This window comes from Clarias gariepinus, chromosome 4 (genome assembly GCF_024256425.1).
Source record: "Clarias gariepinus isolate MV-2021 ecotype Netherlands chromosome 4, CGAR_prim_01v2, whole genome shotgun sequence".
Taxonomy (NCBI): Eukaryota; Metazoa; Chordata; class Actinopteri; order Siluriformes; family Clariidae; genus Clarias; species Clarias gariepinus.
Genome location: NC_071103.1, coordinates 415,001 through 430,542, shown reverse-complemented (window position 1 = coordinate 430,542; position 15,542 = coordinate 415,001). Strand labels below are relative to the sequence as shown.

Here is a 15,542-nt window from a genome sequence, read left to right as displayed (position 1 = left end):
AATGAGTGTGTGTGTGTGTGTGTGTGTGTGTGTGTGTGTGTAGAGCTCCACTCCCTGTGGCAGAATGAGGAGAGAGCCGCCACCGTGACTAAGAAGACGTACGACATCTGGCACCGTCGCCATGACTACTGGCTCCTGGCCGGGATCATACAGTACGCTCACGTCGCCGTCCCTCTGCGGGTTTAAATAAAGTTTTTTCAGGTGTTCACTTTAACGAGCAGGTTGGCTGTCAGCCCGAGACTTCGGCTCCGTCCCAAACCCCTAACTAGTCTTGTGGTTCTGTCCTCGACACTTAATTCATATTCAAACCAAAGTGTTTATTGGAATGTCAGCCATTTTGGCTCTGTCCCAAATACTCTGAATCGTGCACACTTCGTGTTTCAGTTTCTCCAATACACCTGAATAAACTCACCCTTAAACAGTATAACAGGACAGTCGGCCATTTTCTACACTCTGTGTGTGTGTGTGTGTCTGTGTGTGTTTTGACCTTTGACCCTTTGATGTCAGACATGGTTACGCTCGCTGGCAGGACGTCCAGAACGACCCGCGCTTCTCCATCCTCAACCAGCCCTTTAAAGGGGAGATGAGCCGAGGGAACTTCCTCGAGATCAAGAACAAGTTCCTCGCTCGCAGGTTCAAGGTACACACACACACACACACACACACACACACACACACCTTTGTGAACAATCCTTGCACACGTACATGCGCACACTCACAGACACAAAGAGACTGAAAGAGACATGTGAACACGTGTGTGTGTGTGTGTGTGTGTGTGTGTGTAGTTGCTGGAGCAGGCCCTGGTGATTGAGGAGCAGCTGCGCAGAGCCGCGTACCTGAACATGAGCGAGGACCCGTCTCACCCCTCCATGGCCCTGAACACACGCTTCAGTGAGGTGGAGTGTTTAGCCGAGTCGCATCAACACCTGAGCAAAGAGAGCATGATGGGAAATAAACCTGCCAACGCCGTGCTGCACAAAGGTGTGTATATACACACACACACACACACCTATACTGGTTTTTGTGGTTTATAAGGTCTTTAAAGGCCAAACCAGTAGGGTGGTGGTTTAAGGGGACCCACCTTTCCCAATGCTTTACAGAGATGAGAATACTATCAAAAAATTTCTTTTGTTCTGCAGAAAAAGAACCTCACTCAGGATTTCCTATACACACAACAGAACTCAAAATATGATAACATGATATTTAAGTGGTACATAAGGACTTCCCCGCCCACTCCTAAAAGTACCCGCCCCTGTGAAAATTGGGGTTTACTAGGTCCTACTGATTTATGACGCCTTGCAGTTTACAACACACAGAAAAAGTAAATTTGCTAGTTTATAGGAACAAATGTGTTTTACTGGCACATTATAGTAAACAACACACAAACATGACAATACTGTGCATTGCCAGGACCAAGGTGATTTGAAAGAACCGTTTTGCAAATACAACACACAATAAAAGATCTTACAGTACTACAGGGACAAATGTGTTTTATTGGAACATATCCAAATGCAACACACAAAATTTACAACAGTGCATTGCCAGGATAAACACAAGTACTATTATATAAAATTTTTATCCCTTAGATAATATTGAAAAACTTTTTTTTAGTTCAAGCATGCCAAGTGAAGAAACAGACATCCATCATGTACAACTATGTACTTTCATAGGCATCTTAATCCATTGAACCATTCAAAACAATCTAAATAAAACAAGGCATAGCTATATATATATAATCAATAAAACATAAGATGAAACCTAAACCAGTTATTCAAAATAAAATGTTAAAGCAGAATTTAAGAACAACTGTAGAATTTAAAAACAATCTGCTGCATATATAAATGAAAAACAAAATAAGTGGACAAAAAAATCTTAAAGAAATAACGTACTTGCTTGTGTATCACTTATTTTGGGCTTTCCTTTTCAAGCAAAGACCTCCATTTCTTACAAAGTCTAACACTGCTGGCATTTAGACAAAGTGCCGAGTTTCCCTTTAGTTATATGTGCTTTCAAAAGTTTCATCACAGTTGTTAAAAAATCCCAGCATTGGACCAACACACTCTTCAACTTATTCATGGGTTCCCAATCTTTGTCCCGGACTCATTTCCTGTACATAAGAATACTTACTTTATTAAGCCTGAATTTTGTGGGAGGTTCATGTACTTACATTGCTGGCTATATTCCAATGTAAAATCTCAGGTACCTTGAGAAACTTCAGGAGGTGTTTCAGTGGGCATCTTCTGAATACCTGCAAGACATAAGCAATGCACTGATAAGAAACCTCAACAGTTCTTAAGCACATACCCAAAATTCTAATTATACGGCCAGCAAACATCTGAAGAAAATACAATATGTAAAACAACCTATATTGATCACTGCTACTCTGAATTCTAAAAAAAAGAACATTCTACGAACAGTGATGCATGGTGGTGGAAATGTAAGGTCTGGGGCTTCTTTTTGCTGGGCCAAAAATAGGCCAAAGTGGGGCCCAAAATGAGTGGTGCAACAAGTCAAGCCAAGTCATTTTACAGCCAAGTGATACTATTTATCCTTTCCTGATTTTTCTGTATTTCCATCATGTTTATTCTACGTAAAGCTGCTTTATAACTACTACTTTATGACAATTGAGAAAAGCTATATACAGTTATAACCAGATATTTACATGCACTTGAAAAATTAATTAATAATACTAAATAAAAAAAAAAACTTTTGTTCCTTTACTGTCAAACATTAAATCAAAGTAAAACAGGAAAACTTTTGTACCCTTATTTTTTTCAGTAAAGAAAGAACTGTTTTTTTTTTCTGAAAGTGTATGTAAATATCTGGTTTCAACAAGGTTTCATTGACTTAAGTTGAACAAGTAGTTCAAGCGTACATTCTCAAGTTTTATAAAAGGTAATTTTATGCATATTGGTGTCAATATGAAAGACATTTTACCTATAATCTCCCTGAATTGTATATCTGCATATTTGGAACTTCCCCATGTACTGCAACACTATACATACAGCATATGCCTTAAAATATTCATATTTCACATATTTAATGGAAATTATAAAAACACTTTATAAAACCTGACCATATACAGTTCAACCACTTAACAACTTGCTTGATTACAAATTTAAAGCTGCGTAATACAGAGGAAAAGTATATTTAAAGGAAAGAAATAACTAAATTCGTCCTAAATATAGCATCTCTAATTTCAACAATATTCTAGTCATGCACTAATTAATAAATGTAAACATTTCAACTATATAAAACATTTAGTCTATAGGTAATTATTCCCTAAATACAATTATGGGTTAAAAAATTAACAGATATACATAAAGATGAGTCCATACCTACATGATTAGAGGCACCAGCAGGAACGTTATCTTCAGCATCAGGTCCACTGGCTTCACACTGTCACACAATCTCACCTTAAAGTAAAAGTGACATGAGAAATGTCAAAATGTGTTTAACATGCACACAACATCAAACATGGACTAAAATGACTGCAGAGTTTCTGTTAAAATTTGCTGAGGCCCAGGGCAAAATCATGAAGAGCAGTACTGTCCCTTTCCTGAAAACTTGCAGCATTTTTTACACATCGCCAGCATGTCTATGATTAAAAACAATCATTCTTGCAAGTGTTGCTTTGGCTAGATCAATGTAGACCTGAGATGATGTTTCTTTGAGTTTCCCAAACGCCATATTTGCAGTCTTCTCAAGGAACTGATAAAGACACTGTACATCTTGGGTGAATGATAGTGTTAATGGTTTGTTAAATTTGCCCTCAATCAGTGTAACTAAGGCAGTGTGTGAAATCAACTCTCTGAAGTATAGAGCTTTTTAAAGGCATCTGTTGATGTTCTGTATGTCTTTATGGACCCTTGCTTTGTGCACTGGTGTGCAGTCATGTTGGAACTGGTGTGAGGTTGTTTTTCAGGGGTTTCAGCCCTTTATTTCCAGTGAAAAACTCTGAATGCTCAAGCATAGCAAGACATTTTAGACAATTTCATCCTTTCAACTTTTTGGGGACCGGTTAGGGATGTCCCCTTCCTGTTCCTGATTGTGTGAAGCTGCTTTGGGACAATGCCAATTGTTAAAAGCGCTATTTAAATAAAATTGAATTTAATTGTTCCAACATGACTGCACACGAGTGCACAAAGCAAGGTCCATAAAGACATGGATGAGCACGTTTGGTGTGGAAGAACTTGACTAGCTGTCAAAAGTAACTGTACTCGTAAGGAAAAAAAAGTGTCACTTACATCAACTTCTTGGATGCCTTTTTATCTGATGTATCCTGTTGTTCTGGTGTCGGTGAATTCTTAAATGATGTCATCTAAAAACAGTTGTAAAGGTTTAAAATATTTACAGGCATAAAGCAAGCAAACTTTTTTTTCCATGCCATTTCATGTGATCAGTCGACTTAGCAATCTTATTTCGTTACTACCTTTTACACAGAAGTGGCTATACTCCTGTATAGGCAGACTGTATATACAGACTTAAATATTTAATTTATCAATTAACTTACATCAGTCAATTAACTTACATCAGTCAATTAACTTACATCAGTCAATTAACTTACATCAGTCAATTAACTTGCATCATAGACATGCTTAATCTTGGCTATCGCTATTCAGCTTACAGTTTAAGCTGCAATTGTGTTTCTATATATAAATTTTAAATTAAAATTTTGCATTTCCTTGGCCCAAAGAATCATCTCCCACCCCGTGTCCCTGTTAAAAACAAGTGTCCTCATAAACAAGGTTTTTGTAAAACTAACAACACACTGAGATTCTTCAGTCAGATCAAACACTGAGAACATGTTCTGAGGATGTCCTAATAAAACAGTGTTCTCTTAAAACTGGTTTCAGTCATACACAATTTTATAAACACTAATACAGTACACTGTCCCAATAATAACTTGTGTCCTCATAGACAAGGTTTTTGTAAAACTCACAACACACAGATTCTTCAGTCAGGACATACTCTTAGAACATGTTCAGGGGGATGTCCTTATAAAACAGATTTATGTCTTACACAACTTTATCAACACTACAAAACACTTTCCCAATAATAATTCGACTGTTTTAAGAGTTCTGCAATGTTTTTTTTTTTATTACTCCAATTCAGGTGTTTATAACAGTATTCTTTCAGTATTCACACTTTCCTCAGATGGTGATATGGCTGTTTACACAGCGTGTAGAGTTATTGATATGAGGTGTACGCTGGTCAGTTTCTGTGACTCTACACAAGGCCTTTCTGATTGGTTGTATGTTGCTAAGTATCAAGTCATAACATTCTACCCCTGCTTTGTTCCACACTGTACATGTTTGGCACCACAATGCGGTGTTAACCCTGCAGAAGCGGTGTGGATCCTGCTACAGAGCAGTGTTTTAGAACAACAGGTAAAATGCTGTGATAATCGCACTCCTTAATTTCAAGTGTGAAACACTCCTTTACATGGAGTTAAAAGTAGGGTTTAGAAAGATGATAACCTGGGGTTAGGCACAGTGTGGAACGTTGTATACAAACACATTCACACAGTATTAAAACCTATACTGACAATGTGTTGTTCCAGTTTTAATAAAAAAGGTCAAATACTGTAAATAATGTCTAACAAATCCATCTAAATATTTAAATACCTGTTCAAGTCCTTGTGTTGATAAGCAAAAGCTCAGCTCCTCTTTAACCAACGACTCTTTGACAGGATAAACCTGGAAATATTAAGAATAGAAAAACATCCAGGTATTAGACTTATAGCTCAATAGGTAAAGACTACAGGTAATCATTTTCCTGAATCATGTAATTCTCAATATTACCTTCTCCCCACCGTTCTTCTCAATATAATTCTGCTTCTCTGAGGACAATTGGGCCATACCAAGGGTAACCTGAAATTCAAGAAAAAGAAAAATATTCTACTACAGGCAAAGGGTTTGAATATTAAATTCTACTTCAGCTCTGACTTCTGACTGAGATGAGGTGTTTAATTTATGGGTAGAATGATGAACAAAACAATTATCAGGTTATATTCAGCTACAGAAAGGTAGAACACTGCACTAAATGTGTACGTCAACACAGTTCTCACAAACACGACTTTACTTAAATGCAGAATAACTAATTTACCTCGTCTGTTTCTACGGTCAGTTCTTCACAGGCAGCACTGTCTGATGGCAACTCGCTTATCGGGCACTAAGAAATAAAATTTCACATTCAGAAACACTTTTACTAAGAGAAAGAAAAAACACTTATCCAGCAGAATATCAAACAATGTATACAAAAGATAAAGTCAAAGTTTGCATATTCAGAAAATAAAAACGCTACAATGTCTACACTGTGCACAGATATAATAAACAGTGCACACATTTGTAAGAGTAACTGTAATCGTAAGAATAACACTTTACTCTTTTCTACATCACCTTTTTGGATGCCTTTTTATCTGCTGTATCTTTTTGTTCTGGAGGTGGTGAATTCTTAGACGATGTCATCTAAAAAAAGTTTTGAAGGTTTTAAATATTTACGGGCATAAAGCAAGCAAACAAAAATATTTTTATGCTATTTCATGTAATCAGTCGACTCAGCAATCTTATTTCTTATAATCTTATAAAGCTTTCACACAGAAGTGGCTATACTACTGTATATGCAAACTTAAATATTGAATTTATCAAAAGTCAGTTAACTTACATTACAGACATGCTAAATATTGGATATCGCTATTTAGCTCACAGTTTGAGCTGCAATTGTGTTTCTCCATGTGCCAATGTTTTCGCAATGAATGCTAAACATGTTGCATGCGAACAGGCACATCAGCACTGTTTTAGACCTGATACCAATTTATAAACGCTAATACAGAACACTGTCCCAAGAACTAGCGTCCTTATGGACTATCCCTAACAACACAGTGAGCATGATTCCATAGATAAAGGATGCAAAAAAAAAAAAAAAAAAAATTTTGAAGGGAAAAATTAGCATCCTGCTCCTGCACTTATATCAACAGACTGTAAGACACATTCTCTGGTAGAAACCAGATGTTAAGTGTGTTAAACTGCTTAAAGCATTTAATATACACCAATGCTTTAAAATAATGCACAAAATTACTAACATCTACATACCTTGCATCGCCATGGCCACTCAGAATCGCCGTAATTGTATGTGATCTCTTCACCAGGACAGATGCTTCTTATGGCAAATAAACAAAGATGAGGTTTACCATCCACACGGATGGTCTTCATTCTGCAGTTTGGTTTTAGATGATCATCATTCACCAGTCTCCCAAGGGAGCCATCATCCAGGGCTGCATCAACACTGAACAAATGACAGTGAATCTCTTAATAATACATTACTATTACAATAATACATACTTCTTATTCCAAATAGACACAACAACTGAGAATATCAGCACCAAAAGCTTCTCATCGAATATTATATTATTTGAAAACATGATCATTGAATATTTAATGGTCAATGGTCTTTAAGAAAATAAAACTGGGCCCATATTTACTAAGCATCTCAGAATCACTCATAGGAATCAAAGTTTATTTAGGACTAAAGACAGTCTCACCTCAGAGAAGGACATATAGGTTATTTATAAAGCTTTCTATTCTTACTTTCGGCAAGGAGTAAGACTGCGACAAGGAAAGTGTGAGACGTCACTTTTTACGACACAGAGCCGCAAAGTAGTCTGCACATTATAGGAGGTGTTGTAAAGTGTACAAAGTTTTAAACGGTGAAAAAGTGAAATGCTAAAATCAGCGGCAGATATGTGAAGGTTTTATGCACATGAACAAAACCTATAGATGCGTGACTCGCTGCATGACGTTATTCTAATCACTCTGCTCCAATCACAACTGATTAAAGCCCCTATAATAGAGCTGTCTAGGTCAGTCATAATCTGATCAACATGACTTCAAATAAAACGAGAGGATGAGAGTGTTTTGCTTGTGGCGAAGGGAGTAAAATGTAAAGAAATAATTGAAGTAATATTCTGTCCTACTCTTACCTCTAAAGATAAAAAGTCAATGGATGCAATATGTAAAAGCATCAGAGTAACCAGTCAGTTTGTCACACATACCCCTGAGGAGTGAGAAACATGGGGATGCGCCATGCTAATGAAACGATGAAGTGCTGCTCATAAGGAAACAAGAAAACAGTTCACTCAAATAATTTAATACAAGATAAAATGTATATATGAATATAATTATTTTAATATGTGCCATGGATTATGCATTCATGCTGCATGGTGGGGAAATGTGCGTGATCTATGAAGTTTAATTTATTATTTCGGACTGTTGGAATTAGTAGCCAGAGAAAAAGTTTTACTCCCCCACCCCATTTTTGTCTAAACATGCCCGTTATGAGCTCTGTGCTCTAAGCATCTCTCCTCTACATGTGTTACTGCCTGAACACCACTTCCTCACTATTCCTAACCAGTTAGGACACCTCCGGCGCTCTCCAACATTTTGGTGAAGATAGGAATGATTTCCTATTTTAAGAATCTTGATGAATAGCTCTTACCCCTCCCCACTCATGAAAATAAGGCCAAAATAGCGTCATTCTGAAGTTTTTGACCATTTAGGAATTGCAGTAGGAGCGATTTCCGACTCTGAGACGCTTGGTGAACATGAGCCCTGATCATTAGTGCTAAATAACCATGCAAATAACTTCCACATCTCCCCCATGTATATAATATTTGTACATACCAAAGGAATTTGCCATTGAATGGAAATTCATACATGAACACTTTGAGGGCATCATGATATATTCTTTGCCTCCGCTCACATTCTTCTCTGCTTATGAGATCCCCTCTGTACTCCAATAGGAAATCTCCCTTATCAAAGTCAGTACAACTAAACACACCTCTCCCTAAATAAGAGGAGGACAGCATGTCATGTACCTGAGACATTAATCATTAATTAACCAATCCCACCTGAACATGTAACACTTACCTTTAAACTCATTTATAAACTGAGCTTCCAGACCATCTTGATCTTCCTTCTTAAGGCTGAAGTGTGTGGCCTCCTCCAGTGGACTGGGCTTCCTCCTCCTCCTCATCATCATGTTTTAATCAGACTGTTTCACAGAGGAAAACCTCCTTTATACCACTTCATTCATGGTCAACTTCATATTAATCTGTGGTTATTTATAATATGTGTTAATTTATATGTTTATCTTAACCAGAACACTGTACTGTGAGTCCCCTCTCACCCCCCCCTCACCCCCCCTCCCCCAAACAAAGACTGTAGTCATGACGACGCGCTACCGTGACGTCACAGGCGCGTGTCACACGCTCAATTTATATATTAAATATAATAAAACAGCTTAAAACTAACTGACCAAAAGTTAAATTAATATTTTAAACACTTATATGTATCCGCGCGCGCCTTTAACAGCGCACGCGACACTTTCTGGCGCCGTTTAACTGACTAAACAAACCAAACTAACTCACGTGCAGTAATTAAACCGATTAAACGGCGTTATAACTCACCTTTCATATGCCAGCGGCTTCCGACACCGATGTCCTCTTCTCCAGGGTGCAGAGAGTCCAAACTCGATATTAATTCGTCGTGTGTTATATTACTTTACAAACTCCGAGGATTAAAACCCCGCTGTATTAAATCACCTGCAGCTGTGTCTTAAAGGAAGTCCCGCCTCTTAGCGAGGCCTTATATGTGCACGGTCCCTCTAAGGTCCCGCCCCTTAGCGGAAGCGCTTCTCCTGTTACTGCTGGCCAATCACCGACGAGGATTCTTGTAGCCAGCCAATCAGAGACCGGGAAAACTTACACTTGTGTATATATGCAAATTCTTAATGACGTAGGTGCAGTTCCGCGACCGGTCTACAGGGGCGCATGGAGGGGTTAGAGAACACACAGTGTGTGGTATTTTTTCAGGTTTATGTGGTCTATACGGACATGGGGCCAAAAACGGTACAGAATTGATCCCTAGACTGAGATAAGGACTGCTACAAGGTCGGATTTATAAGGACATGGCCCCTGTCCTCATAAACGGAAATGTCCCTTTAATGCTGGTGCGTATTCAGGTCAAAAGTCCTCTTAAACCACAAAAACCAACACACACACACACACACACACACACACACACACACACACTTAAAATAGACCCGATTGTGTGAACTCACCTCTCTCCCCTCACCTGTCTCTCTCTCTCCCTCCCTCCTCTCACCTCTCTCTCCCCTCACCTGTCTCTCTCTCTCCCCTCACCTGTCTCTCCCTCCCTCACCTGTCTCTCTCTCTCTCTCAGTGCTGAAGCAGTTGGAGGAGTTACTCAGTGATATGAAGGCTGATGTCACTCGTCTTCCCGCGACCATCGCTCGGATCCCGCCGGTTGCCGTGCGTCTGCAGATGTCTGAGCGCAGCATCCTGAGCCGTCTGGCCAGTCGGGGGTCGGAGGTCACCCAGACTCGGGCACCCCGCTGACCAGTCCCCCCGCCCCCCCTCCCTCAAGAGTAACCTTTTGACCCCCGAGTGAACTTCCCTAATCTAGGATGTGTCCTAATCCAGCTTCGCTTCACTAGCTCACACCCTTAGTGCTGGACCAGGTGACACAGACACGACACCTCATCCACGTTAGCGAGTGACCATGTGACCTTTGACCCTTTCTCTAGATTAGGCTGTGTTTCAATCTGAATAATATAGAAGGAGACGGGAGCGATCCTGTGACCCCCTGATACTCGAACTTATCCGGCTGTGTTCCATTCTGATTTAGGCTTAAAATCACGCAGAGCAGGTGACAGGATGACATCATCGGAGAGAGAGAGAGAGAGAGAAAGAGAGAGAGACGGGCTTCCGGCTGCGTCCCAAACCGAGTGAGACCGCTCAGAATGACGTCATCGACATCAGACCAATCAGATTGAGGTTTTCTAATTTCTATGCAAATGAGCAGGGGCGTGGCTATAGAGCAGCAGTTGCAGTCTCGTCTGTGTGTAAATTCTGAGAAACGGTGCGCGTTTGTCACGTCAAGACTTCGTCTTTTATTTCTCAATAAAATATAAGCTCTTCCTTTCCTTTGATCTTTAACTTCCTGTGATGTAGAGCGTTATGTTAGTGAAGAACCTCAGCAGCAGGGCATTGTGGGTAACATAGGAAACTCGTAATTCCAGTGAAAAGTCCAGAGTTTGGTTATTAAACAGGTCGACTGAACCCTGCTCATGAATATTAAATATTATGTAAATGAGCTCCAGATGATTGGTGTGACGTCAGACGTCTCTTCACTTCCTGTCTGAGGCCGACACCCACCTTCGGCTTTGGTTCAGTGCGCACCTTCGGTGTGTGTGTGTGTGTGTGTGTGTGTGTGTGTGTGGGTGGTTTGGGACGCAGCCGTGCTTGGCCGTCATGGAGCTGTGTTGTACCTGCTCCACCTGTTGCGCACTCCCTCTCACCCCTCAGGTAGTGTGTGTGTGTGTGTATGTGTATGTGTGTGTGTGTGTGTGTGTGTGTGTGTGTGGCGTTTCTTCACACTGGTTAGTGCACTGAGAGTCCTCACATAGAGACTGGAACACACTCGCTGTTGTCGTCATCGTTGTTGTTTATTCCTCACACACACACACACACACACTCTGTTCCCATGCCTTCCTGTCACTGAATGATGATGTCACTCAGAAAGCTCCGCCCTCTTCGGATGAGTTCACTTTGTAATTACGGTTGTTTCCCTGTCGTCGTTTATACGCATTAATATTCTTCTTTTTTCTGAGACCTGCAATAAAAATCGTTAACAAGAGCAATGTTCTGTCTGTATTTACTGTGTGTGTGTGTGTGTGTGTGTGTGTGTGTGTGAGAGAGAGAGAGAAGGTTTTATGTCTCTCAGACAAAACAGCAATTATGACTGTTACAGGGTGGAGGAGTGTAATCATCCTGCTAGATACCATCTCTCTCTCTCTCTCACACACACACACACACACACACACAGAAAGAATGCATGTGTGAGAGTCAGGAGGAGAGAGGTTCTGATCCGTGCGCTGAGAGTGAGAGCTCCGGTGAGTGCAGCTTCAGTCTGTTCATTTAGTACAGTCGACCTTTATTTAATCACACACACACACACACACAGTGTTAAAGGTAAAAAAGGATAAAGAATCATGTGCTCGGTTTGTTCGTCTTTGTGTGTGTGTGCTTATGGTTAACTTTATATGTATAACACTTTTAAAGGTCACTTGCAGTTTTACAGAATTAAAAATTATGTGAATGTGTATAAATAAGAATGAACCTGATGAACGAGCCGAGGGTGACGGTGCTGAGGGAAAAACTCCCTGAGATGGTAATAGGAAGAAACCTTGAGAGGAACCAGACTCAACAGGGAACCCATCCTCATCTGGGTGATAACAGATAGCAGGGATTGATCTGCACTCATACTGTGTGTTAGGAGGCTGGAAGTTCAGTATAACAGGAGATGTTAATTGATGTAAATATGGAGTCCAGGTAGTTATTGGAGGCTCAGGTAGACTGTAGGAAACTCCAGTCCTGAACTATTGAGTTACTGAAGTTACAAGTCCTCAGAGACCAGCTGTCTGCATCACCCGAGGACAGGACCGTCTTCGTGGTAAAGTGGAACCATCCCTAGACACCAGACGCATCCCAAACAGACCACACAGGACAAGATCTTTAACCAGCAGCAAAGCACCAGGACTTAAACAGGGGCAGTGGAGGGTCTGAATCACTGGCAGCTCAGGAGAGACGTGAGAGAGAAAAGATGATCACAGTCACACAATGTATAATGTGAATGTATATTAACTGTAGAGTGCAAGCAGAGACTCCGGCAGGACTAACTATGACATCATAACTAAAAGGGAGGAGCCAGAAGGAAACACAGACATGAGGGGGAACTGAGATGTAAAGCAAACAATCACCTCACCGTCAGCAAACCTGAGTGATCAATGAGAGTGAGGAAGACAGCATCCAAACATACCAGTTCACCATAATACTCTACGTCCATGAGTCCCCCAGATCTGCTCCTTTACCTAAGGCTAATCTATTTATAAAAATGCTTGGCTAAATAAATAGGTTTTTAGCCTGGACTTAAACACTGAGACTGTGTCTAAGTCCCGAACACTATTTGAAAGACTATTCCATAACTTTGGGGCTTTGTAAGAAAAAGCTCTGCCCCCAGCTGTAGTTTTAATAATACGCGGTACTGACAAGCAGCCTGCATCCTTTGATCAAAGTAGGCGTAGCGGATCGTAAGACACTAGCAGTTCACTCAGATACTGCGGCGCGAGACCATTTAATGCTTTATATGTCAAGAGTAGGACAGTGGATTACGAGCATAACTCGTTCCGGAAGTGGGCTCGTATTACAAAACACTCGTAAACCAAATTTAGATTTTCCATAAGAAATAATGAAAACTCAAATTAACCGTTCCACAGCCCAAAAAAATAAATACATAAAAATAACTAATACAAAATATTAAGGAAAAAATAAAACAAATTAACCTGCACTTTACCTTTAAAAAACAAAGTACAAATAAATCCTGACAGATAAGTGTTTCCGTTTATGTGCGCAGGTGCTGTGTGTGTGTGTAATGTGCGTGCACACACACACATTAATGAAAAGACTGTTTTATTTAAAAAATTAGCAAGTAACATTGCTAATCACACTCGCATGAGCGCATACTAACAAAGTCACTGCTGTAAAGTAAAAAAAACAAATGAATGTGCACTTTACCTTTGAAAAGAATCGCGACAGAGTTTCTGTGTAAGGCAGAGAGTGTGTGTATGTTTGTGGGAAGCCAAGAGGAGGAGGAGGGGGTGGGAGGGTACTGTAAAGATGTGTGTGTGTGTGTGTGTGTTGATGTGACTGAAGGAGCACGGTGTTAAATTGCGCGTGCGCGCGCACACACGACAGGCTGATACAGAGAGGGAGAGAAAAATAAAAACAATAAAAACAAACAATACACACGCGCTGTACACACACGTTATGTTTCACACAGATGTTGTTTATACCAGTAAGCGACGAGCACTAAGATCCAGCAGGGGAGACGATTACTCACAAGAGGGAGAAAAAACGGTGGCTCAGTTTTGATCACGTGACGCTTGGCACCCAAACAAAAAACACTGATGCTCGGTACTCGTAAAGCAAGACTTTGCTTGTCCTGCGGAACCACGCAAACCGTGTCCACTGTATTTTAAAATCAATGCGAAATTTCACAGGGAGCCAATGCAGTGAAGATAAGATAGGGGTGATGTGCTCATATCTTCTGGTTCTAGTGAGGACTCTCGCTGCTGCATTCTGGACTAGCTGAAGCTTGTTTATACACCTAGTTGAACAACCAGACAGTAAGGCATTACAATAGTCCAACCTAGAGGTGATAAAAGCATGAACTAGTTTTTCTGCATCGTTTAGTGACAATATATTTCTTATCCTGGCAATATTTCTGAGGTGAAAGAATGCTATCCTGGTAATATTATCTACATGAGCTTCAAATGAAAGGCTGGAATCAATAATCACACCAAGGTCTTTCACTGTTGCACTTGATGGAACAAAGTTACGGTGTGATCTAAAATTTTACTCCTAGCTGTATGCGGTCCTATGACTAGAACTTCTGTCTTATCCAGATTTAGCAGAAGGAAGTTAATTAGCATCCAATTTCTTATGTCCTGCACACATTGCTCAACTTTAGTAAGCTGGTTTATCTCATCAAGTTTTGCTGAGACATATAACTGTGTCTCGTCAGTATAACAGTGAAAACTAATACCATGCTTACGGATTATGTTGCCCAGAGAAAGCATGTAAGGGGGGAAAAAAGCAGTGGACCTAAAACTGAACCCTGCGGAACGCCAAACTCCACTAGAGAACATGCAGAATAATCACCATTTAAGTCTACATACTGATAACGATGGGTCAGATAGGATCTGAGCCAGGAGAGGGCTGTACCCTTAATTCCCACTACATTTTCTAATCTGTGAAGAAGAATAGCGTGATCAACGGTGTCAAAAGCTGCACTGAGGTCAAGTAGTACAAGCATAGTTACACAACCCTGATCAGAGGCCAATAGAATGTCATTTACTACTTTAACGAGCGCTGTCTCTGTACTGTGATGAGGCCTAAATCCTGACTGATACAGTTCATGTATGCCATTTCTATGTAGATATGAGCATAGCTGCTCCGCTACTATCTTTTCCAGAATCTTAGAGATAAAGGGGAGGTTTGATATTGGCCTGTAACTGGACAGCTGACAGGGGTCGAGGTCAGGTTTCTTAATTATTGGTTTGATAACTGCTAATTTAAAAGATTTTGGAACATAACCAATGCTGAGTGAAGAATTAATTATTCTTAACAGGGGTTCTGTTATCTGTGTGTGTCTGTGTTTCTGTGTGTGAGTACGTGTGTGTGTTTGGCTGCGTGTGTTTTTGTTTCTCTCTCTCTCTCCCTCTCTCCGTGTGTGTGTGTGTGTGTTAAAGGAAACACAGCTGCTTGGGTGAAACTGAGGTGTTTTTATCTTTTGTCATGTTTTTTTTCCCCCTCAGATATTTAAATGAGTGTGTTTCAGCCCTCAGCCTCACATTTGCAATTCAAACTGCCCGCACTGCACTTCCTCATTCTGTGGTGCTGA

At 40.3% G+C, this 15,542-nt stretch overlaps 2 protein-coding genes across 15 annotated transcripts in view; one reads left to right on the top strand and one right to left on the bottom strand.

Annotated features, from left to right (window-relative positions):
- Positions 1-11,717, top strand: part of chd4b (chromodomain helicase DNA binding protein 4b) — a 40,359-nt gene extending 28,642 nt beyond the window's left edge. For all 8 annotated transcript variants that reach the window (XM_053495467.1, XM_053495466.1, XM_053495469.1 and 5 more), the window contains exons 37-40: positions 44-152; positions 508-640; positions 786-981; positions 10,242-11,717. In XM_053495467.1, the coding sequence (XP_053351442.1) occupies positions 44-152; positions 508-640; positions 786-981; positions 10,242-10,417 (614 nt within the window). In that variant the 3' untranslated portion in view covers positions 10,418-11,717. The remainder of the gene's footprint in view (positions 1-43; positions 153-507; positions 641-785; positions 982-10,241) is intronic.
- LOC128520987 (histone-lysine N-methyltransferase set-1-like) lies at positions 1,474-10,067 on the bottom strand. 7 transcript variants are annotated; one of them, XR_008357976.1, is made up of 11 exons: positions 9,467-10,067; positions 8,928-9,051; positions 8,682-8,844; positions 7,095-7,287; positions 6,402-6,470; positions 6,109-6,174; positions 5,805-5,873; positions 5,628-5,699; positions 4,248-4,321; positions 3,339-3,416; positions 1,474-2,248 (listed from the first exon to the last, which is right to left on the bottom strand). XR_008357976.1 is itself a non-coding variant. In XM_053495476.1 (11 exons), the coding sequence occupies exons 2-9, from the start codon at positions 9,037-9,039 to the stop codon at positions 3,339-3,341; spliced, it is 822 nt and encodes a 273-aa protein (XP_053351451.1). In that variant the 5' UTR covers positions 9,040-9,051; positions 9,467-10,067; the 3' UTR covers positions 1,474-2,107; positions 2,204-2,248. The 7 variants fall into 7 exon arrangements, 5 of the variants coding, with proteins under 5 accessions (XP_053351451.1, XP_053351449.1, XP_053351450.1 ...); XM_053495476.1 differs by lacking the exon at positions 4,248-4,321 and having other exon boundaries at positions 1,474-2,107; positions 2,204-2,248; XM_053495474.1 differs by lacking the exon at positions 4,248-4,321 and having other exon boundaries at positions 1,474-2,107; positions 2,204-2,248; positions 3,343-3,416.
- Positions 11,718-15,542: the final 3,825 nt, after the last annotated feature.